Source organism: Cervus canadensis, chromosome 1, assembly GCF_019320065.1.
Source record: "Cervus canadensis isolate Bull #8, Minnesota chromosome 1, ASM1932006v1, whole genome shotgun sequence".
NCBI lineage: Eukaryota > Metazoa > Chordata > Mammalia > Artiodactyla > Cervidae > Cervus > Cervus canadensis.
The window spans coordinates 104,951,668-104,976,533 of NC_057386.1; the positions used below are offsets into that span (position 1 = coordinate 104,951,668).

Sequence of the window (24,866 nt, forward strand, 5' to 3'; positions counted from 1 at the left end):
TGCAATTCTCCTAGGGAGAGAACTCCTGCTCTAAGTCTATCTGGATGGTAAGAAGAGCTAACTGAATGTGTTGTCCCACATGCTTTATTTCTATGTATTCTCTGCATGTGTTCAGTCACTTCAGTTGTGTCCGGCTCTTTGTGACCCTATGTTAAAACTTGGGATTCCCAGGTGGTGCTAGTGGTATGCTAATGCAGGTAGACGTAGGAGACACAAGTTTGATCTGTGGGTTGAGAAGATCCCCTGGAGGAGGAAATAGGAAGCCACTCCAGTATTCTTGCCTGGAGAATCCCATAGACAGAAGTGGGTTTCAGTTCATGGGGTTTCAAAGAGTCGGACACGACTGAGCGACTTAGCACACGTGTTAAAACTTGCAGCAATCTTAGGAGGTTGCTCTAAGTATGTACCCATTTTACAAATGTATAAACTGAGGCTTGAAGAACTTGCAGAATGCAAGCTCTCAGATGTGCTATTTCAACTGCACTTTGCAACCCAGCTGGAGGGAATTCTTTTAAAATTGTTTTTATTTATTTACTTTTGGTTTCGCTGTGTCTTCATTGCTGTGTGAGGGCTTTTCTAGTTGCAGTGAGTAGGGGCGACTCTCTAGTTGTGGTGGGCAGGCTTCTCTTCTTGCAGAGCACAGGCTCTAGAGTTATTGTGCACTCGGGCTAATTGCTCTGGGGCACGTAGGATCTTCCCGGGTCAGGGATCGAACCTGTGTCCCCTGCATTGGCAGATGGATTCTTAACCACTGGACCGCCAGGGAAGCGCCAGCTGGAGGGAATTCTGATGCCAGAAGAAACTTTCATGAAAGGAGCTTCCTTGCTTTACACCGGAGACCCCTGGCCCAGAAGGAGGCATGGTTGGGCAATGTCACTCAGCCTAGCCTGACACCCGGGACTCCTTTGTTTTTCTTGATTTTCTTTCATTCTTAGAACCAAATGGCTTTTGAGGATAAAGACCTTTCGATGTTTCTTCTGGAGCCTGTATGATACAAGATGCATGAATATGGAACTCTCTTCCCTTCTTTGGAAAAGGCATGCCCATTTTCCTACTGGGCAAGGGGTTGCCACTCACAGTGGTTATCAATCTCAAGACTCTTAAAAAACTTCAGGCTGTTATTAAGGAACTTAGCTCTCTCAAGGACTCAGAACTCATGGGATCAATAGTAAATTTGGCAGGGATAAAGCTTTGTGCTGAAGGGAGCCAGTGTGCCAGGAAAAGAGGACTATTGCTTATGTGCGATTGCTTTCCAAGTATTGGAACTAAGGGGACTCCTTTGGTCAGCGGGAGAAGGAAGGTGCTGCTGGTTGTCCATGTGCATTATTTTCAGTTCTGCACTGCGATCCACTAGGGAGTTCCCAGGTGGTGCTATTGGTAAAGAACGTGCCTGCCAATGTAGGAGATGCAAGAGACCTGGGTTTGATCCCTGGGTCTGGAAGATCCCCTGGAGGAGGGCATGGCAACTCACTCCAGTATTCTTGCCTGGAGAATCCCATGGACAGAGGAGCCTGGCGGGTTACAGTCCATGGGGTCAGAGAGAGTCAGACATGACTGAAGCAACTTAGCACACACACATGGGATCCATTAGCTGGAACCATGCCCTAGAGGTTAAACAGGCGCTCTGAAAATTCACTAAATGTGCTTTTAAAAGGATGCTTTAAATCTCAGCATTCCTATCCTGTCGTGGGGGGTGCCTAGCCCCTGTGGCCTCAGGAGCTTCGGAGAAAACACGTGCAGGGCTGCAGACCAGGAGAGAGGTCACCCAGGAAGCAGAAGGCGCTGTTCCCTAGAGTCAGCCTGGTTAAGATGAGTGGGTTCGTAGAGCACTGTGAAAATCAGGGACACACAGTCAATAGCAGGCACCGATGGGGCTTCCCTGATGGTCCAGTGGTTAAGAATCTGCCTGCCAATGCAGGGGACACACGTTTGATCCCCAGTCTGGGACGATCCCACAAGTCATGGAGCAACGAAGCCCGTGCGCCCCAACTACTGAGCCTGTGCTCTAGAGCCCATGTGCCGCAATCACTGAGCCCACGGGTCCTAGAGCCCATGAGCTGCAACAAGAGAAGCCATGACGATGAGAAGCCTGAACACCACAACCAGAAAGCAGGCCCCGCTCATGGCAACTTGAGAGAGTCCTCATGCAGCAAGGAAGTGAAGCCAAAAACGAATAATTAAATAATTTTTTAAAAATTTATTTAAGAAAAACCTAGCAGGCACTGACAGTCATTATTTTCTCTGCTAACTGGCCTGAATATCTCCCCCTTGGAGGCCACCCTATCTGGAGTCATCTTTTATCCTGAGGCCACACCCTGGCACAACACCCATCACATTTCCTTTTCAGTCCTCATCACCACATGTAATACATGTATCTGCTACTGTCCGCTCCCTCAGTCACTAGAATGCCAAGCTCCGTGAGAAGTGGGTGGGGAGGGCATGTTCTATTTCTTGCCGAGTACCCAGTACCAGAATGGTCCTTAGTAAAAGGCCAATGCTTCTTTGTTGAATGAATCATTAGGTGGTTGTAGAAAATACTGTATGTTGTTGAATCTGAGATACCATTACTTCATGGACCACGAGGAAGAAAACCTGTGCAAATTAACCCGTGCAGTGCCATCCACGCAAGGCTCATTTTTATGCCAAGGATGTTCAAGTGTGGACAAATATTTATAGCAGGAGTCCCAGACCTCCGGGATCTAATGCCTGAAGATCTGAGGGGGGTGTGTCTGTGTGTTAGTTGCTGGGTCATGTTCAACTTTCTGTGACCCCATGGGGTGTTGCCCACCAGGCTCCTTGGTCCATGTGATTTCCCAGGCAAGAATACTGGAGTGGCTTGCCATTTCCTTCTCCAGGGGATCTTCCCGACCCAGGGATCAAACCTGGGTCTCCTGGAGCTGATGTAATAATATTATAAATAAAGTGCCCAATAAATGTAATGTGCATGAATCACCCTGAAACCATTTCTCCCACCTCCCTAGTCCATGGAAGAATTGTCTTTCAGGAACCCAGTCCCTCATGCCAGGAAGTTTGGGGGCCGCTGTTTATAGCAAGGACTCTATGATGATGATTACTCAGCTGTTGGAAGCGCTTCTCCCTCTTATGTGTTTTCTCTCCTTGGGCTGTTCCTGGGCTTCTGTTGGGCACATGGTCGCCCTTCTCTGGGCTGTTGCTTTTTCATTTCTTGCACATAAATCAACACAGACGCTGAGTTTCCAGGTCTTTCCACTCACACGTCATCACTGCTATTGACCTAAGCCCCAAACACACTGCAGACCAGACCCCTTGTCACTGGCCACTCTTTTACGTCCCACACTGGTGAAGCTTCCTTTCTCAAATGCCCACCAGACAGGGGTATTCAAGAAGCACTGCAAGGTGAGAGAGAGGAAGAGGCAGAAATGTGCATGTGATATGACCCCACCTCTGCAAAACAGGTGACACGGTTGGTAAAAAATTTGCCTGCCATTGTAGGAGACTCAGGAGACGTGGGTTTGATCCCTGGGTCGGGAAGATACCCTGGGGCAAGAAATGGTAACTCACTCCAGTATTCTTGCCTGGAAATCCCATGGAGAGAGGAGCCTGATGGGCTACAGTCCGTGGGATCGGAAAGAATTGGACATGACTGAGCAAACATACACAAATGCTGCAAAACAAGCAAGGACAGAAAAACCCCTTCTACATGTGCATTTACACACACACACACACACCTTGACATGTATGTGTTTATGATTGTACGACCATAAAGAAAGGTATAGAACGAGATCAGGCAGGTAATTAACATGGATTACCCAAGGGCTGGAAAGGTATGCTATAGCATGTGTGTGTCTGTGTCTGTGGGTGTATATCTGTAGATCTCCCAATTTAATTAAAATTTTTTTCTTTTTTTGTTTACAATATTGTGTGAGTTTTAGGTGTATAGCAAAGTGATTGTTATACATATATATACACACACATATATATGTATATGAAATCTTTTCTTTATCAGATTCTTTTCCATTATAGGCTACTACAAGATATTGAATATAGCTCTCTGTGCTATATAGCAGGTCCTTATTTATCTATTTTATATATAGTAGTGGGTCTCTGCCAATCCTGATCTCCTCATTTATCCCTCCCTCTTTCCCCTTTGGTAACTGTAAGTTTGTCTTCTATGTCTGTGAGTCTATATCTGTTTTGTAAATAAGTTCATTTGATTTGCCGAATTAAAAAGTCCATGGTAAAAAATAGTTTGTATGAAATGATCCCATTCTTGTAAAATAACATCTCTCTCTAGATGGTTATCCAAAAAGTGTCAAAAGAGATTACGTATAAAATGATCGCCAAACTTTCAGCAAGAGACCACATACTGTATGATTCCATTTATGTGAAATGCCCCCCAAAAGGCAAATCTACAGAGACAGAAAGTAGATTAGTGGTTGCCCAGGGCTAGGGGTGGCAATGGGGATTAACAGCAAATGGGGTGACGAAAATACTCCAAAACTGGGTCACGGCAATGGTTACCCAACTCAATCAATCTCCTAAATTGTCGCTGAATCATACACTGGAAGGAAGCTGCAACCCATGCTAATTTTTTAATAACACTGTGCCTGCCACAAAAATATACCTGTAGGCAGCCAGTCTGTAACCCCTGGCTTACCTAATAAGGTCGTCAAGGGGATTACCCAACTCAGAGTTAAGCCCTTTCCTTGAAAAATGAAACTCCTGAATCCTCACAATAACCTTTTGAATTAGATACCAGATTGCCTCTCAGGGAGACTGTAAATCAGTGATGGCAGAGGTTTACTCACCAAGTCGTGTCCGACTCTTGTGACCCCATGGACTGTAGCCCCCCAGGGTTCTCTGTCCATAGGATTTCCTAGGCGAGAATACTGGAAAGGATTGCCATTCCCTTCTCCAGGGGATCTTCCCTACCCAGGGATCAAACCTGCATCTCCTGCACTGAAGGCGGATTCTTTACTGCTAAGCCTCCAGGGAAGCTGTGATTCAGTAATAAAGGCCAATGATCAGCAGGAACCTAGTATGTGACCATGGCTGGGGGGAGGGGTGCCTCTAGATCCCAAACCTAGTGCCTCTCCCCCGCCCCTCCTCCCAAAGTTACTTTTCAGCCACTGGAAAGAGCATTGCTTATCCAGACACAAGCAAAGGGGGCATCCCTCAGGGCAGTGGTTCTCAGTGGGGGTGATTTTGCTTACTAGGGGACATTTAATAATGTCTGGAGACATGTTTGTCTGTCACAACTCAGAGTGCTACGGACATCTATTGGCAGAAGCCAAAAAGGCTTCTAAACATCCTGCAATGCAGGGGACAGTCCCCATAACAAAGATTAGCTGACACAAAATATTAAGAGTGGTAAGGTTGCAAATCCTGTCTCTGAACTCGGGACTTTGCTTTTCAACACAGTAGCCAGGAGACACACGTGAGTCTGGGCCCCTTGAAATGGGGCTCCGGTGGAGGTGAGCTCTGTATCCAACACACACGGAATTTGAAAGTCGTTGCTGTTTCGTTGCTAACTTGTGTCTGACTCTTTGTGATCCCGTGGACTACAGCACGCTAGGCTCCCCTGTGCTTCACTGACTCCCAGAGTTTGCTCAAACTCATGTCCATTGAGTCGGTGATAAGATTTAGCACCCCAAAATGTGAACTGTCATATTAATAATTTTCACATGGACTACTTGTTGAAATGACAATATTTTAAATATAATGGGTTAAACACGTGCATTAAAAATCAGATCCACCTGTTTCTTTTTACTTTTTTTGAATGTGACTCCTGGCGCATCTAAATAATTTATGTGGCTCACGCTGTATTTCTACCGGTCAGTGTTGTTTAGAACTTCAACCACTTCCTCTTCTCCTCCCAGAGGCTTTTGGGTCTTCTGTAGAACACTGTGGGCTCAGGGTTACCATCAGGTCATAAACCACTGTTGAGTGAATTAGAAAAAAAGCATCTCTGCTTTGAGACAGTACCTCCAACAGTCAAAAAATGGTGGTCATAGCATATCGCTGGGAGGCTTTACTGCCACCTACTGGAAGGTTTGTGTAACACTTTCGACAATCGTGAACGTGGCATCCAGTGCGCGAACAATCTCAACAACGCTGGGCTGCCACGTGTCCATGCTGGGGGTGGGGTTTGCAGAGAAGTGCTTTTCCACAGCAATCCCCCCTTTCCATGCAAACAGGTTGTTTATAACTCCAGAGAGAAGACTGATTGCTACTTGTCAGATTTGATTTGGAGGTGGGGAGGTGGGAAACATTATCTGGATGCTTTCTCTTGGATATGTACGCTTTTTTTTCTGGATATGTTTCTATTGATTTCAAAAAATACACAGAAAGACCAAATGATTAATTTCTGGCTTCAAAAACCCCTCACTGTCTTATTCTTTGAGCAAGCACTGCGGGCGCGTGATCATGGTAAATGTTGGTGAAGTGAAGTGAAGTGAAGTCGCTCAGTTGTGTCTGACTCTGCGGTAGGAAAGATCAAAAAGTACGGTCCTTGCCTCAAGACAGTCTCAATTTATCTCCCCCACTTACCTCCTAGTAACCATAAGCTTGATTTCTACATCTGTGGCTCTATTTATGTTTTGTAGATAAGTTCATTTCTATCTTTCTTTAGATTCCATATATAAGTGATGTTATATGATTTTTTTTTTCTGTCTGATTTACTTCACTCGGTATGACTATTTTAGGTCCATCTGTGTTGCTGCAAATGGCGTTATTTCATTTTTTTTTATGGCTGAGTAATATCCTATTCTATACATATCACATCTTCTTTTTTTTTTTTTTCACATCACATCTTCTTTATCCGTTCATTGATTGATGGACTTTTAGGACTGTGCTTCCATGTCCTGGCTATTGTAAATAGTGGGGCAATGAACACTGGGATACTATATATAAAACAGATAACTAAAAAAGACCTGCTATCTAGCACAGGGAACTCTACTCAATACTTTATAATGATCTATACGGGAAAAGAATATGAAAAAAAAAAGATATATGTATAGGTATAACCAAATCACTTTGCTGCATACCTGGGACTAACACAACATTGCAAATCAACTGTAACCCAATAAAATTTTTAAAAAGACAGTCTCTAGGGCAGGGATTCTCTAGGAAAACTTTCTCTTGGAAGGACAAAATAGTAACTTTTATTTTTCTTTAAAAAATTAAAAAAGATTCTTTAATGGTAACTATCTTAGACCAGCAGACCACATAGTCTCCATGGAAACTTACTCAAAAGCAGCTATAGACAACATAGAGACAGATTTGAAAGAATGAAATTTTGCCATTTGCGTCAATGTGGATGGACTTGGAGGGCCTTATGCTAAGTGCAACACAGCAGACAGAGAAAGACAAATACTGGATGATATCACTTCTATGTGAAATCTAAAAAAATACAACAAATTAGTAAATAAAAAATAAGCAGACTTGCAGACACAGAGAACAAGCTAGTGGTTACCAGTGGGGGCAGGGGTAACATAGGGGTAGGGGGACAAAAGGATTATTATGGGATTATATGAAATCATGTGTGTGAAACTTTTGAAAACTGAAAAATATTATAGAATTTAAAGAATCTTCCATTCAAAAATTTTTTAAAAAAAGAAATAGATTTGAGTGATCATGTTCCAATAAAACTTATTTACAAAGCAGGTGGTAGACTGAATTTGACCCAGTGTTCATAATCTGCCTCATGGAACAGCGGTTTCAACGGCTGCCCTATGGTTCAGACACATGAGGCGGTGTGTTTTATATTTTATTTTTTGCCTATTGTAGTTTTCTTTTTTGTTACATTTTTGCCAACATTGAAAAACAGATGACTTTTACGAAATTTGTGGCATCTCTTGAAGGTGTACCAATCCTGAACTCACATTTATAGATGACCATAATTATTCTTTGTGACTCTATGGACTGTAGCCTGCCAGGCTCCTCCATCCACAGGATTTTCCAGGCAAGAATACTGGAGTGGGTTGCCATTTCCTTGTCCAGAGGATCTTCCCAACCCAGGACTCGAACCCAGGTCTCCTGCACTGCAGGCAGACTCTTTACCGTCTGAGCCACCAGGGAAGCCCCCTATAATTGGCAGGAGTTGACCATGGCTGCCCTTCCAGAAATGGGCTTGTCTGATTTACCACTTCACTCACTTAAATCACCTGCTTGGTTACTGTAGGTATGTGGGTCTGACTTATGGTCCACAGTACGCTTGATGACAACAAGGCTGGCATGATGTCAAATTAAGAGATGGATATGGGAAAGTTTAGTGAAGCCCAGAAAGGTTGTGAACACAAACCAACTCACTGGACCTCGTATTTCACCAGGCTAACCTCTCTTAGTGAACAAGACACCCCCATGACGTTTCCACCAGCTCAATCCAGATGACTAATGGAATCACTTACTTTGCACATTTTTTTTTTCTGGCTGTGCCACCTGGCTTGCAGGATCTTAGTTCCCCACCCAGGGATTGAACCCAAGCCCTGGCAATGAAAGTGCTGAGTCCTAACCCCTGGCCGGCCAGGAAACTCCCTGGAATCACTTACTTTGATGACCTCCTCATCTGTGGACTTGCATTCCACGGACTCCGAGATATCTGTCACGATGCTGTTCTCCTCCACGGTGACCACCTTGATGGGCATGGCAACTGTCTTTCCCGTGAGGATGGCGGTGTTCAGGATCTCAGTGTCCTGCCGGAAGAACGAGACACACCTGGGTCAAGGCAGCTATTTGGTTCTCTCGGAGACTAGGGGAAGCCTTCCACGGCATGTGCCTCTCCTCGTTTAGATAAGACATGGCCACAGTTACCTTAGGAACCTGGGCAAAAGGATTATAGGTGTCCTGCCTGCTAGACAGAAGATCATCTTAAGGTCAAGGACTCTACGTGCTGTGTTTATGTGAAGATGAGTGGCAAGTTCAAATTGTGTGTTTTGGAGGTTTCTAGAGGAGTCAAATTTGTGGTTTAAAAACTTGATATAAAAATGAATGTTCAACAGTCTTATGGACACAGCGGGGGCAGCAGGGGGGGTACGAATTGAGAAAGTATCATTGAAACATATATATTACCATATATAAAGTAGATAGCTAATAGGAAGTTGCTATATAACACAGGGAGCTCAGACCGGTGCTCTGTGACAACCTAGAGGGGTGGGATGGGAGGTGGGTGGAGGGAGAGGTGCTTCCCAGGTGACTCAGTAGGTAAAGAATCCACCTGCAAAGCAGGAGACACAGCTTCAATCTCTGGATCAGAAAGATACCCCGGAGCAGGGCATGGCAACCCACTCTAATATTCTTGCCTGGAGAACCCTGTGGACAGAGGAGCCTGGCGGGCTACAGTCCATAGGGTCGCAAAGAGTCGGACATGACTGAAGTGACTAAGCATGCATGCATGGCTGATTCATGCTGATGTATGCCAGAAACCAACACAACATTGTAAAGCAATTGTCCTCCAGTTAAAAATAAATTTAAAAAACAAAATAAAAATGAATGTTCAAAACAGAATCTGCAAGGCACAGCATGGGGATTTTTAGTTTACTTGTTCATGTCTTGTTACATCTGGATGAACTGTTGTCTCATTGTAATAAAGCTTGTCCTCTTTGTAGCCTATTCTCACAAAGAAGTTAAATTTTTGTTTGATCAGATCAAGGTGCAAAATCACACGATAGGATCGTAGTAAAAAATCTTTTAAACCTTAGAAAGATAACCTGGTGCTAGGTGTTTCACAATTTACTTTTAGTTTGTTTGTGATTGTCCTCCTAGTTTTCAACCATGACAATAAAAAAAAATGTGCATTCTTTTTCTTTGTTGCAGAGACCAAATAAAAGGTACACGTCAGTGAGGTTTCAGTTGTAAGCAACAGAAATTGACTGACTACTTTATGCAGGAAGGTACTAGGTACTACGGAAGGTGGAATCACCAAGATGTTCATGTTCCAATCTCCAGAACCTGTATGTCTGTTGCCTTATACGGTAAAAGGGACTTTGCAGTTATGAAGGATCTTGGGCTTCCGTGGTGGTTCAGCTAGTAAAGAACCTGCCTGCCAATGTAAGAGCCTGCCAGGTTCCTCTGTCCATGGGTTCTCCAGGCAAGAATACTGCAGTGGGTTGCCATGCCCTCCTCCAGGGGATCTTCTCCACCTGAGAATCGAACCCTCATCTCTTGCATCTCTTGCATTGACAGGCGGGTTCTTTACTCCTGAGCCACCAGGAAGCCCCAGATATTCACTACAAGAGCAATCAAAGAGTTAGGTAATTTTTACCCCAAATGCCCATCATCACTGCTACACCTTGGCAACTGGCTTCATTGCTTTTTGTAGCACACCAGTCTTCTCCTGTTGCCCCATTGTGGCCTGTTCCGTTGGAGGTCTGGGGACTTTGCTTTATCTTGTTCATACTGACTTCATGCAAAATGATCAGCATCACACCTTTGCAAAGTGATAAAGACAATGCCTTCTCTCTTAAATCTGTAGGCGCTCTCTGTTGGCACTTGTGCAATCCTGTTCCTTATGGTCAAATGAAGATGAAAAGGGGTCTGTAGCTTTGGGATGGCTATTGGCACCTTTTACCTCTGAGTCAATTTCTCCCCAAATCCCTCTCCAGAACTGCTGCTCTACTTTGAAGCAGGAGATGCAAGGAAAGAGATTTTCTCAGTTTTTCCTCCAGGGAAGCAATTGACACAGAAGCGACCTTTTGCATTAACCAAGTGCACAGCTGAAAGAGCCATCAGTTACAAAGGGGAGCGTCAGCCTCTCTTCGATGCTGGTGCCCATCGACCCTCTGCCATGTCTTCTCTTGGGTCCACGGGATTCCTGGAGCTGGAGCTGCCATTTGGGCAGCTTGCGCATTGGCTATTACCGATGCCAAGAATACCGCAGAAATTCCCCAAGTCCATTTTCAGGTTCATTACAGGTAATGTGCTCAGAGTTCAGTCTTAACATTTTCTTTCTGAGAATGGTCTTTGGCTAATGGCTTCATTAAAACAGCAAACTCCCTAGTGGATTAATTGTGATTAGCTTGCTAATGGTTGCTGCCATTTCTCTCTCTCTCTCTCTCACACACACACACTGTCTTTCACCTAAGACTTCCTATCCCTAAACTGAATTACATCAAGATTAACACTGGTGGGTCATTAGATATTTTTTGCGAACCAAGATCAACTTCAGGAGCACAAATTAACAGTCACAGAAATGCCAATATTTAAAAAAAAAAAAAAGACATGCCAATATTTTAAATGGATAACCAATAAGGACCTACTGTATAGCACAGGGAACTCTGCTCAATGTGATGTGGCAGCCTGGATGGGAGGGGAGTTTGAGGGAGAATGGATACATGTGTATGTATGGCTGAGTCCCTTTGTCCACCTGAAACTATCACAAAGATATACTCCAACACTTAATGAAAAGTTAAAAATAACAAAAATGCCAAATGAGTGAAGAAAGCATTGATCTTCGGATAACCTGGTTAAGCCACAGGGATGAAGTTCCTTGTGGAATTAAAAATTCCTTTCTAATCTAAAAAAATGATACAAAATGAACTTATTTACAAAACAGAAATAGACTCACAGACTTAGAGAATGAATTTATGGTTATCAGAGGGGAACGATGCAGGAAGAGATAGATTGGGAGGTTGGGTTGGACATGTACACACTGCTACATTTAAAACAATCAACAAAGACCTACTGTCTTTGTTGAGTATAGGGAACTCTGCTCTACACTCTATAGTAAACTGAATGGAAAAGAATTTAAAAAAGAATAGATACATTTTGTGTATAACTGAATTACTTTGCTGTACACCTTAAACCAACACAACATTGTAAATCAAAGGTACTTCAATATAAAATAATTTTTAAGTAAAAGAAATAAAAAGACTCCTTTCCTGATCAACCATTTCGGTGAGTGTTTGTTACTTGGTGGGCATGGGGAGTCTGGAATCCCAGATTCTACTCTGTGCTTTAATTTTCTATAGAGCCTTCATCATACTCTTATTGTTTGGATCTTGGTTTCTTCATTTTACAAATTAAGGGATTGGACCACATCTTCTATTGGACCACATCATCCACATCTCTTTCCACCTGTCAAATCCTACATAACCATGAAGATCCACCAGCCATTTAATGAACCCTTACTGTGCACCCAGCATGTTCTTGCTACTGGGTTATAACATAGTGAACCAGAGTGACAAGCCCACATTCAAACAGATGTATGGGATGGTGGGGACGGTGGGAGGCATACGCAAGTAGGCAACCACAATATTTGGTCTGTCAGGACTTTCTCATTAACTAGTGGCAAAAATCCAACTCAATTCAGTCTAAGCAAAAAGGCGACTTATTGCCTTGTACAAGTCAAGTATCTGATGGAAGATTTCAGCTTCAGGTATTGCTAAAACCAGGTTCTCAAAACAAAATTGCAATTAATTCCTACATCTCTCCATCTCTTGACTCTCTTTCCCTATGTTTGGCTTCATCAATTAGTAAGCTATTTCTATATAGTAGACCTCCAGCTATATTCTTCATGGCTCAAATCTGTGTTCTTCCGTCAAAGAACTCAATAGCAAAAAAACAAACAAAATAGCCCAATTAAAAAATGGGCGTTCTTCCGTCAAAGAACTCAATAGCAAAAAACAAACAAAATGGCCCAATTAAAATGGGCAAAGGACCTGAACAGACAATTCTCCAAAGATGATATCCAAATGGCCAACAGATACATGAAAAGATGTTCAACATTACTAACCATTGTAAATCAAAACCACAAAGAGCTATTACTTCACACCTGTTCAGGTGGATATTATCCAAAAGTCAAAAGATGACTGGCTGCTGAGGATCTGGAAGAAAGAAAACCCTTGTGCACTGCTGGTGGGAGTGTAAATTGGTACAGCCACCACGGGAAATAGCATGGAGGGTTTTCAGAAAATTAAAAATGGAACAATCATGTCACCCAGCAATCTCACTTCTGAGTATATACCCTAATAAGAAGAACTCACCATCTTGAAGAGTTATCTACACTCCCATGTTCATGGCAGTATTATTCATAGTAGTCAAGATATGGAAACAACCTGAGTGTCTGTCTACAGATGAACGGACAAAGAAAATGTGATATATATGTATACAATGGAATACTATTCAACATCAAAAAAAAGAAGAAAATCCGGACCTCCCTGGTGGTTCAGTGGTTGGGAGTCCACCTGCCAATTCAGGGGACCCAGGTTTGATCCCTGGTCTGGGAAGATCCCATATGCCTTGGGGAAACTGAACACATGTGCTGCAGACTACCGAGGCTGCTCACTTGGAGCCTTGCTCTGCAACAAGAGAAAGCCCGTGTTCAGCATCAAAGACCCAGTGAGGCCAAAAATAATATAGAGTAAATAAGTTAAAAAATTTAAAGAGAAAATACTGATGTTTGTGATAACATGGATGAAACTGGACGATGTTTTGCTAAATGGAAAAAGTCGGACATAGAAGTCAAACACTGTGTGATCTCACTTATATGTGAGATCTAAAAAAAAAGCAGACTGGTCAGGGGCTGGGAGTTCGTTTATAAGATGGATACGTTCTGGAGACCAGATGTACAGCGTGCTGACCATAGCTAATAACTTGTATCGAATACTTGCAATTTGCTGAGAAAGTAGATCTAAAATGTTCTCAATGTGCATGCACACACACATGGTAACGATGTGAGGTGATGGATGTGTTAACTGCTTGATTGTGATTGTCACTTCACAACACATACACACATCAAAACCTATACCTTATACAAATATATAATGGAATGTTACTCAGCTATAAAAAAGAATGAAATGATGTTAGGCAGCATCATGGATGGACCTAGAGAGCCAACGACAGAGGCTTCAGGAGAAACCAGACCTTCTGACACCCTTATCTTGGATTTCTGGTCTCGAGAACTGTGAGAAATTAAAGTTCTGTTGTTTAACCACCCAGTCGTGTATTTTGCTATAGTTAACCCTAGAAAGTAAGATATGTCCTGTATCATAACCTGAGAAGGGGTCATTGATACTGTGGAGAAGATGGATGGATTCTGTTGGCATAAAATCATGGAGGAGTGATGTTATGAGAGGCAGCCAATATTTGTGTGTCTGGAGGGTATTATACTCCAGGGTTCCTTAGGTTGTGAATCTGGAATTCTGGGAGAGAAGAGAGGAGAAAAAACACCTAGTGGGTATGGGCTTGAGTTGTTGAAGAAGAACCCTTGGCCGCCTTTCCAAGGTGGGCCTGGTGCATTTGAAGGGTGGGAAATGAAGAACTCCCACACCATCCTCGGATTCCTGCGAGTGAACAATTTTCAGGTTGGATTGTATTTTTCTGGTTTCTCTTAATTATGGGCATAGCTGTGGGATTACCAAAAATAACAGCCCACAATGTAGAAGCAAGGGGACAGTGAGGAACCCAAGCATGGATTGGGCACATTATCCCAGTCTGATTGTAAAGATCCTTTGTCCCCTCCCAAAGACTTGGAGAGATGCTATGCTGGGAAGGAGGGAACCTTTTCTGGCGAGTTAAAAATATGTGTGTGTGCACGAGTATGTGTATGAAACTGACATTGCAGGTTACAGATATGGGGCTGGCTGCTCCCCTCAAATCCCTTTAGAGTTGAGGCCAATTCACAGCAATATGCCTGACACACTATTTATTTTAATTAATTAATTAACTGACTTTTGGCTGCCCTGAACCTTCATGACTGTGTGCGGGCTTTCTCGAGTTGCAGTGAGCGGGTTTCTCATTGCAGTGGCTTCTCCTGTTTTTCGAGCACCGACTCTAGAGTGTGGGCTCAGCAGTTGTGGCACACAGGCTCAGCTGCCTCGTGGCATGTGGAATCTTCCCCAACAGGGGTCTAATCCAGGTCCCCTGCATTGATTGGCAGGCAGATTCTTAACCACTGGACCACCAGGGAAGTCCCCCAGCACACTATTTAAATACATAAGACTGTGCGTTTTCTGAACCCCCAGCCAGACCTGGAAGAGTTCATTTCATGCAGGGCCAGTCAGGAGCAGGTGCTGTCTGCCTTCATCCTCTACGTAGGGGTGCTCTGGAGGCCAGGCTGCGAGCCGTCTTTTCTCCAGGCTGCCCTGAGGTATGAGATGCTCAGCATCAATGAATGGAGTTCTCCCTCTTGAAAGTAGGAGGGTGGACACCTCCTGTCCCCCAGCAGACATCAGATCCCACTCATCAACACCATTTCACAGCCTTCCAGAACATGACTAAGATAGAACTGTTACTTGGACACTTTTTGTGTTATTAAATGTTTGTTCTCTGCTTTTATTGTCTTTTTTTCCCCCCTCTTTCCGCCCCCTTCTGTCAGGAACTGGAGAACTGCTCTGTGTTTCTGAAAAGAATCAATCAAGTGAGGTACTTTTAAATCACTGTCATTTCAAACTTGAAAAAAGCCTGAGGAGTCAGAGAAAACGCACTTTGTTTGATTTGCCTTCATAAATGTAAATTGGTTTGGCCACTTTCTGCATTTTTTTCTTTTTACAAATTGGAGTTTTTTTTTTTTCCTGCTGCTAAATCTTGTAATTTATTTATTTATTTTTTAAAATTTATTTATTTTTTTTTCAGTGGGTTTTGTCATACATTGACATGAATCAGCAATAGATTTACACGTATTCCCCATCCCGATCCCCCCTCCCACCTCCCTCTCCACCCGATTCCTCTGGGTCTTCCCAGTGCACCAGGCCCGAGCACTTGTCTCATGCATCCCACCTGGGCTGGTGATCTGTTTCACCATAGATAATATACATGCTGTTCTTTCGCAACATCCCACCCTCACCTTCTCCCACAGAGTTCAAAAGTCTGTTCTGTACTTCTGTGTCTCTTTTTCTGTTTTGCATATAGGGTTGTCGTTACCATCTTTCTAAATTCCATATATATGTGTTAGTATGCTGTAATGTTCTTTATCTTTCTGGCTTACTTCACTCTGTATAATGGGCTCCAGTTTCATCCATCTCATTAGAACTGATTCAAATGAATTCTTTTTAACGGCTGAGTAATATTCCATGGTGTATATGTACCACAGCTTCCTTATCCATTCATTGCTGATGGGCATCTAGGTTGCTTCCATGTCCGGCTATTATAAACAGTGCTGCGATGAACATTGGGGTGCACGTGTCTCTTTCAGATCTGGTTTCCTCAGTGTGTATGCCCAGAAGTGAGGATTGCTGGGTCATATGGCGTTCTATTTCCAGTTTTTTAAGAAATCTCCACACTGTTCTCCATAGCGGCTGTACTAGTTTGCATTCCCACCAAAGTGTAAGAGGGTTCCAAACAGACAAAGGATTAATCTCAAATATACAAGCAACTCTTGAAGCTCAATTCCAGAAAAATAAATGACCCAATCAAAAAATGGGCCAAAGAACTAAACAGACATTTCTCCAAAGAAGACATACAGATGGCTAACAAACACATGAAAAGATGCTCAACATCACTCATTATCAGAGAAATGCAAATCAAAACCACAATGAGGTACCATTACACGCCAGTCAGGATGGCTGCTATCCAAATTGGAGTTTTAATTTTTAAATAAATTGAGAAGACAGAATTGCTTCTGGAGGGTTGAAAAAGTTGAGGGTGTGTGAACTGATGGAAAAGCTAAGTCCACAGACTTCCCTGGCAGTCCAGTGGTTAAGACTCCATGCTTCCAACGCAAGGAGCACTGGCCAGATCCCTGGTCGTGGAACTAAGATCTCACGTGGTCAGCCAAGACAAGAAAAGTCCAAACAGCCAGGGGATGGGGTACTTATCCCAGGAGGGGATGTGAAATGCCCACTACAGCTTCCCCAGAGACTTCTCAAGGAGAGAAACAAGAAGAATGGAAATGTGTGATGTCTACCCAGTGGAATATTACTCAGTTGCAAAAAAGGGATGAAGTGCTGACATGTGGGACCATGTGGATAAACCTTGAAACATGTTAACTGAAAGGAGCCATGCACAAAATGACACCTATTGTACTATTCCATTTATATAAAATGTCTAATCTTATGCAAATGTCTATTTGCATAGGCAAATCCATAGAGATAGAAAGCAAACTGATGAACTGATGGTTGCCAGGAGCTTGGCGGGGGGTGGTGGGAAGGCAGACTGACTGCTTGAGGAGTATAATTTTTATTTTAGGGTGATGGGAATGTTCTGGAATTGTACAGTGGTGATGGCTGCACAACCTTGTAAATATACTAAGAACCATCCACTGAAGACTTTAAAATGGTACATTTTATTCCACTCCTGGATATTTATTTATCCAAAGAAAAGAAAGTATTCATTCAAAAAGATACATGTGCCCCAAATGTTCATAGCAGCATTTTTACTAATGCTGTGATATGGAAGCAACCTAAGTGTCTTGTCAACAGATGAATGGATAAAGAAGATGTCACACACACACACACACACACACACACACAATGGAATATTAGACATAAAAAGAATGAGATTTTGCCATTTGCAGCAGCATGGATAGACCTAGACATTGTTAAACTGAGTGAACTAAGTCAGACAAAGACAAATATTTTATGTTCCCACTTATAAATGGGATCTAAAAATGAAACAAACTAATGAATATAACAAAACAGAAGCAGACACACAGATATAAAGTGCTGGTTACCAGTGGGGAGAGAAAAGAGGGAGGGGCAGTGTCAGAGTAGGGGAGTAAGAGGTGCAGAGTATTAAGTATAAAATAAACTATAAAGATTTACTGTACAACAGGGGATATAGTCAATATTTTATAATAACTATAAACAGAGTACAGCCTCTAACAGCTGTGAATCACTATCCTGAATATCTGAAACACATAATATTGTATATCAACCACACCTCAACAAAACAATTAAAAAATATTAAATATAGAAAATAAATAAACAATACCCAATAGTTCCATCAAAAACTGGTGCATTTTATACTGTGTGAATTACATCTCGGGGTGCGTTACTTGCTCAGTTGTGTTTGACTCTTTGCAACTCCCTGGACTGGAGCCCACCAGGCTTCCCTTCTCCAGGGGATCTTCCTGACCCAGGGATCAAACCCGGTGTCCTGCTTTGCAGGTGGACTCTTTACTGTCTGAATTACCAGGGAAGCCCACTTTAAAAAGAGAAGGGAAAGTGTATGGGAGACGGGTTAGTACCAATTTACAATGTTGTGTTAGTTTCTGGTGTATAGCAAAGTGGTTTAATTATATATATATAATTTTAAATATACATATATATATATAACATATATAATTAAAAATATATTATATGTATATACACAGACACACATATATATATTCTTTTTCAGCTTCCCAGGTGTCTCAGTGATAAAGAACCTGCCTCCCAAGCAGAAGATATGGGTTTGACTCCTGGGTCAGGAAGATCCCCTGGAGGAGGAAATGGCAATCCACTCCACTGTTCTTGCCTGGAGAACCCCATGGACAGGCCATGGCTGGGTTCAGACCTAGTTCTGCTTCTTGGCTGACCATGTGGCCTCAGATAAGTCGATCCATCCATCCATCCTCCGTTCACTTATCCCGGAAATGAGACCAAGATAAAATGTATCTTCAGGTCGGATGCCTGGCCTTCTATACTGACATTGGGGGTTCAAATCTCACGAGAGACTGAGGATGAGGCAAGTTTAATCTAAAATATTCCAGAAGGTAGAAAACAAACTCTCTCAAACTCTCTCTCAAACTCTCTCACCTACACTGTTGGTGGGGATGTTAAGATGGTGCAGCCACTATGGACAACAATATGGAAGATCCTCAAAAAACTGAAAATAGAATTGCCATAGGGTCCAGCAATCCCACTCCTGGGCACCTATCCAGACAAAACTATAATTTGAAAAGGTACATGCACCCTTATGTCCATAGTAGCACTATTCACAAGAGCCAAGACATGGAAGCAACCTAAATGTTCATCAACAGATGAATGGATAAAAAAGATGTGGTACCTATACACAGTGGAATACTATTGAGCCATAAAAAGGATGAAATAATAGCATTTGCAGCAACATGGATGGACCTAGAGAGTATCATACTAAGTGAAGTCAGTCAGAAAGAGAAAGACAAGTATCATATGATATCACTTATATGTGGAATCTAAAACATGACCCAAATGAACCTATCTATGAAACGGAAGCAGAGTCACAGACATAGGGAATAGCTTGGCGCTTGCCAAGCTGGAGCGGGGGAAGGTGGTGGTGGGAGAAGGATGGATTGGGAGTTTGGGATCAGCAGATGCAAAAGAGTATATGTAGGATGGATAAATAACAAGGTCTCACTATACAGCACAGGGAACTGTATCCAATATCTTGTAATAAACCATAATGGAAAAAAATGAAAAAGAATATGTGGTGGTGGTGGTTTAGTCTCTAAGTCGTGTCTGGCTCTTTGTGACCCCACAGACGGCAGCCCACCAGGCTCCTCTGCCCATGGGGTCTCTCCAGTCAAGAATACTGGGGTGGGTTGCCACTTCCTTCTCCAGGGGAATCTTCCCGACCCAGGGATCAGATCCACGTTCTTCTGCTTGGCAGGCAGATTCTTTACCACTGAGCCACCTGGGAAGCCAAAAATGTACGTGTGTGTATGTGTGTGTGTGTGTGTGTGTGTAATTATATCACTTTGCTGTACCCAGGAACTAACACAACACTGTAAACCAACTATATTTCAATAATAAAAAAGAAAACAATCTCTCTCAATGCCTATGTGTTTGGGAGTCATTTAGAAGTATTAATAGCATTTAATAATAATAATAATTTTTAAAAAGGCCCCATTTGGGAAGCACTGCCTACATAATAGGTGCTGCTAAATGCATTCACCTCTATTACCAGCCCATGAAGCACGTGGTTTTATTTTGCCTGGTCTTATGCATGGGGGTACTGAGACCCCGAGCTGGTTGAGTGACACGTCCAGGGTACACAGCCCCGAGGTGGCCTGGCCGGGGTTAAATGTGGACCTCCAGGGCTGGGACATGCGGCCTCTCCTCCTGCGCGACACCAAAGAGCTAGCACACGGGACAGAACTGCCTCGGTTCTGTCTCTGCTCTTTCTTGGCTGTGTTTTAAATTCTCCAAGTGAAGTAAGTCAGAAAGAGAAAAACAAATATCATATATTAACGCACATATATGGAAGCCAGAAAAATAGTACTGATGAACCTATCTGCAATACAGATGCGATTAGGACTAGAGATGCAGATGTAGAGAATGGAGCTGTGGACACTGCGGGGCAGGGGAGGAGAGGGTGAGATAAACTGAGAGAGCTGCATTGACATATATATGCTACCAGGGGCTTCCCAGGTGGCGTGTGTGGTGAAGAACCCGCCTGCCAATGCAGAAGACATAAGAGACGCGGGTTTGATCCCTGCGTTGGGAAAGTTCCTTGGAGAAGCAAATGGCAACCCACCCCGGTATTCTTGCCTAGAGAATCCCCATGTACAGAGGAGCCTCGCGGGATACAGACTATCAGGTTGCAAAGAGTTGGACATGACTGAAGCGACTCCACACCTAGCTAATTGACATTATTGCATAGCAGAAACCAACATAAAATTGTAAAAAATTATCTTCCAATTTAAAAAGAAATTTAAAGACAAATAAAAAATTGATTAACCATGCTAAAATATATAAATAAATTCCCCATGCATCAGTTTCCTCAGCTGTGAGCCTGGGGAATCATTAAGGTTGCTGTGAAGATTAAATCAGGTCATGTTTATGAATGGCCTGTCAGGACTTGGAACAAAGTCCTAGTTGACTAAAAGGGCAGCTATTAAGCACAAATGTGAAATGTCTGGGTTGAGGCAACTGGCAGATGGAGAAAAGTCAACATGTCCTCCTGAAACTCTCTTTTCTCTATTGGCTTTGGAGGGAGAGGCATAGAAAATATAATCAAATGAAAATAAGACAGCATGTAGCAAGCATGTGAATACACTGCCTAGAAGAACAGACACGTTAGCACTTGGGGGTGTGGAGGTGATTGCAGATGAAGAGTTTCATGTTTTCCCTGAAGAAGGCGGCTTAGAGTGATTCAATGACCAGGAGAGTCTACGGTTTACAGACTCATTGTCACACACTGTCAATGCTGAGATAGACACTGCAACCATGCATTGCTTCTTAGAATTAAAGATAACTTAGTTGAATTCACTTACATTTCTGCAGGGGGAGGAGATATCTATGAGAGCCTTACCTCCGATAACTTTCTTGGCACATTAGAATTTCACTGTCTGATCAACAAGATCCAGGGGCCAAATTCTGCCCATGGTCGGTTTTTTATGGGAACTGGTGAGCCAAGAATGATCGTTACACTGGTCAAGGCTTAAAAAAAAAAAACACAGAAAGAGAATATACCAGACACTGTATGTGTCTCTGTAAAACCTAAAATATTTACTCTCTAGCCCTTTACAGAAAAATTCTGCCAAGCTCTGAACAAGATCAATGTCCCCAAATGATGGGGCTCTCACGTCCCCCAAGGGTGTTTCCTGACCCTTTGGTGTTCAAGTCATTCTGCTTTGTAGAACTGAGCATCTTTGTAAGTACTACCTCCTGTCGCTGTCCTTACAGTTTTGCTTTCCTTCAACTGTTATCTCCGCTGATTCAGTCTGTTTCCAGCTACAGTTGACCATCAGCACTGCAACTGGCATGGAAGCCTGAATTCTTGGCACAAACTGGGTGGGTCTGCATCTGGCAATAATCTGCACTGTATGTGGGAGACCCGGGGGCTTTGGACCCACAAGAAGTATGGCCCTAGAGCAGGAAGCTTGTGTGAAGCAGGACGAGGTCTCCGAATCAAAGTTGAGTTTGTGTTTCCTAATGTGCAGTCATGATTAGTTTCATTGTATGACAGTGTTTGGTTCTCTGCACATGCTTTTAGCTCAAGGAGGGTAAGTATAACCGCTTGAAAAATAAGAGGCCCCTACAATTGATCTTTCCAGACTTCAGCATGGTGGATGACATTACCAATGATTGCTTCAGAAGGAAAAGTGTATGAGTAGACACACATACAGAGACCTAATGAGTGGTTACTGGTGGCAGTGGGAAGGGGAAAGGGGAGGGGCAATATCAGAGAAGGGAAATAAGAGGTATAAACTATTAGGTATAAAATAAGCTAAAAGGATATATTGTACAACATGGGGAATAAAGCCAATACTTTATAATGACTACAAACAGTGTACAGAACAACTGACTGGTTCAAAATTGGGAAAGGAGTAGGTCAAGGCTGTGTATTGTCACCCTGCTTATTTAACTTCTATGCAGAATACATCATGTGAAATCCTGGGCTGGATTAATCCCAAGTTGGAATCCAGATTTCTGGGATAAATATCAACAACCTCGTGTATACAGATAATAACACTCTCATGGCAGAAAGTAAAGAGGAACTAAGGATCCTCTTGACAAGGGTGAAAGAGGAGAGTGAAAAAGCTGGCTTAAAACTCAACATTCAAAAAACGAAGATCATGGCAACCAGTCCCATCTCTTCATAGCAAATGGATGGGGAAAAATGTAGAAGCAGTGATGTATTTTATTTTCTTGGATTACAAAATCATTGTGGACGGTGACCTCACTCATGAAATTAAAAGACTCTTGCTCCTTGGAAGTAAAGCTATGACAAACCTACACAGTGTATTAAAAAGCAGAGACATCACTTTCCCAGTAAAGGTCCATACAGTCAAAGCTATGGTTTTTCCAGTAGTCACATACGGTTGTGCGAGTTGAACCATAAAGAAGGCTAAGCACCAAAGAATTGACACTTTCGAACTGTGGAGCTGGAGAAGACTCTTGAGAGTCCCTTGGACTGCAAGGAGATTAAACCAGTCAATCTTAAAAGGAAATTAACTCTTAATATTCATTGTAAGGACTGATACTGAAGCTGAAGCTCCAATACTTTGGCCACTTGATGGGAAGAGCTGCCTCATTGGAAAAGACCTTAATGCTGGGAAAGACTGAAGGCAAAAGAAGGGAGTGGCAGAGGATGAGATGGTTAGACAGCATCACTGACTCAGTGAACATGAATGAGAAAACTCCGAGAGACAGAGGAAGACAGAGGAGCCTGGCATGCTGCAGTCCATGGGGTTGCAGAGAGTCAAATGTGACACAGTGACTTAGTGATTGAACAATAAATAAGGAGTATAACCTTCAAAAGTTGTGAATCACTGTGTGGTACACCTATAACATACAAAACTGCACGTCCACTATACTTCAATATAAAATGTATTTAAAAAATATGTGAGTTTTTTGAGGAACCTCCATGCCATTATCCATAGTGGCTGTATCCATTTACTTTCCCACCAACAGTGCAGCAGGGTTCCCTTTTCTCCACACCCTCTCCAGCATTTACTGTCTGTAGATTTTGTTGATGATGGCCATTCTGACTGGTATGAGGTCATACCTCATTGTAGTTTTGATCTGCTTGTCTCTTACTATGGACCTAGAGTCTGTAAACACAGAGCGAAGTCAGTCAGAAAGAGGAAAATAAATACTGTGTATTAACACATATATGTAAAATACAGGAAAATGTTACAGATGAACCTATTTGCAGGGCAAAAACAGAGACACAGATGGGGGCGTGTGTGGACACCCTCAAACAGACATGGGGACACAGAAGGGGTGGTGAATTGGGAGACTGGGATTGACGTGTATACATTACCGTGTGTAAAACAGATAGCTGGTGGGAAGCTGCTATGTAACACTGGAGGTCAGCTCAGTGCGATGATCTAGGGGGACGGGATGCAGTGGGGGGGGGGTCCGAGAGGGACGGGGTGTATGTATACATGTAGCTGATTCATGCCGTTGTACAGTAGAAACTAACACAGCATTGCAAAGCAACTACACTCCAATTTTTTTTAAAAAAGCAGGTGAGTAGAAAAAACTCATCGTTTCTCTCTCCATCTTGGCTAAAGTGCCGTTGGTTGGGAAAATACACAGCAGAGTTGGAGGAAGGACATTTGAGACAGCTGGAGGGTTCCCCAGCTCGTTGTGGCAGGTTCTGGGATGATCAGAGGTCCAGTTTTGAAAACCAAGAAGTGGCAGCCCAGCTCCTGGCATTCAGAGGGCTAAGCGCTGCTTCAGTGAGACATCAGACTGCCCCTCTTGCTGCCTGATGTTCGCTGTGTGGGGCTCCAGGTCTTCCTGCCCTCCCTGTGTTTCGTTTTCACATCTGTGAAATGGGACAGATCCATTTTCCTCCTAGGCAACCCAGCTCCACCAGCCCCACCAGCTCAGCGCCTGGCGCAGAGGTGGCCCCTCCATCCTGGGAAATGAGTCCGAGAACCATGACTATGAATTTCCACGTCCTATTTCACCCAGTCAGTCTTGAGCACGGCAGCCTCTTGATTCTAAGAGGGTGAGCATTCAACTATAACTGGTCTGGGAACTAATTTAGCATTGTTTGGAAGTTGATGGAGGAGTCGTTTCATTAAACTTTCAGTTCCATCAGGAGGTACCATTGGCAAGACCCCCGGAGGCTGTGACAAGGGGCTTTATTGGGGGCTTCAGAGCTGAACCCCAGACTGTGGAACAAAGAGTAGTGGGCAGGCACCAATCATTTGGTGAATTTGGGGTCTAGGTCTGTCCAATCTCCCTCTTCCATGAAATAAAGAAAAAGAGCTTCCCTCTGATTCTTTTCTGCCAAACCATGGAGAGATCTGTTTAGCAGGATCACGTTTTGAGATAGTCATCTACATTTGGTTTTTCCTCCTGTGGTTTTGCTGTCTTTGTTTAGTTTCGAAGTCGTGTCTGACTGTTTTGTGACCTTGTGGACTGTAGCCTACCAGGCTCCTCTGTCCAAAGGGTTTCTCAGGTGAGAATACTGGAGTGAGTTGCCATTTCCTTCTCCAAGGTATTTTCCAGATCCAGAGATCAAACTGGTGTCTCCTGCATTGGCAGGCAGATTCTTTACCACGAGCCACCTGGGGAGCCTTTTGTTGTCCT

The 24,866-nt window shown here is 43.2% G+C and overlaps 1 protein-coding gene across 1 annotated transcript in view; it reads right to left on the bottom strand.

Moving 5' to 3' along the window:
• TMEM132C (transmembrane protein 132C) overlaps positions 1 to 24,866 on the bottom strand; it is a 452,167-nt gene that overhangs the window by 28,803 nt on the left and 398,498 nt on the right. The window contains exon 5 of the mRNA XM_043489026.1: positions 8,529 to 8,672. Within this exon, the coding sequence (XP_043344961.1) occupies positions 8,529 to 8,672 (144 nt within the window). The remainder of the gene's footprint in view (positions 1 to 8,528; positions 8,673 to 24,866) is intronic.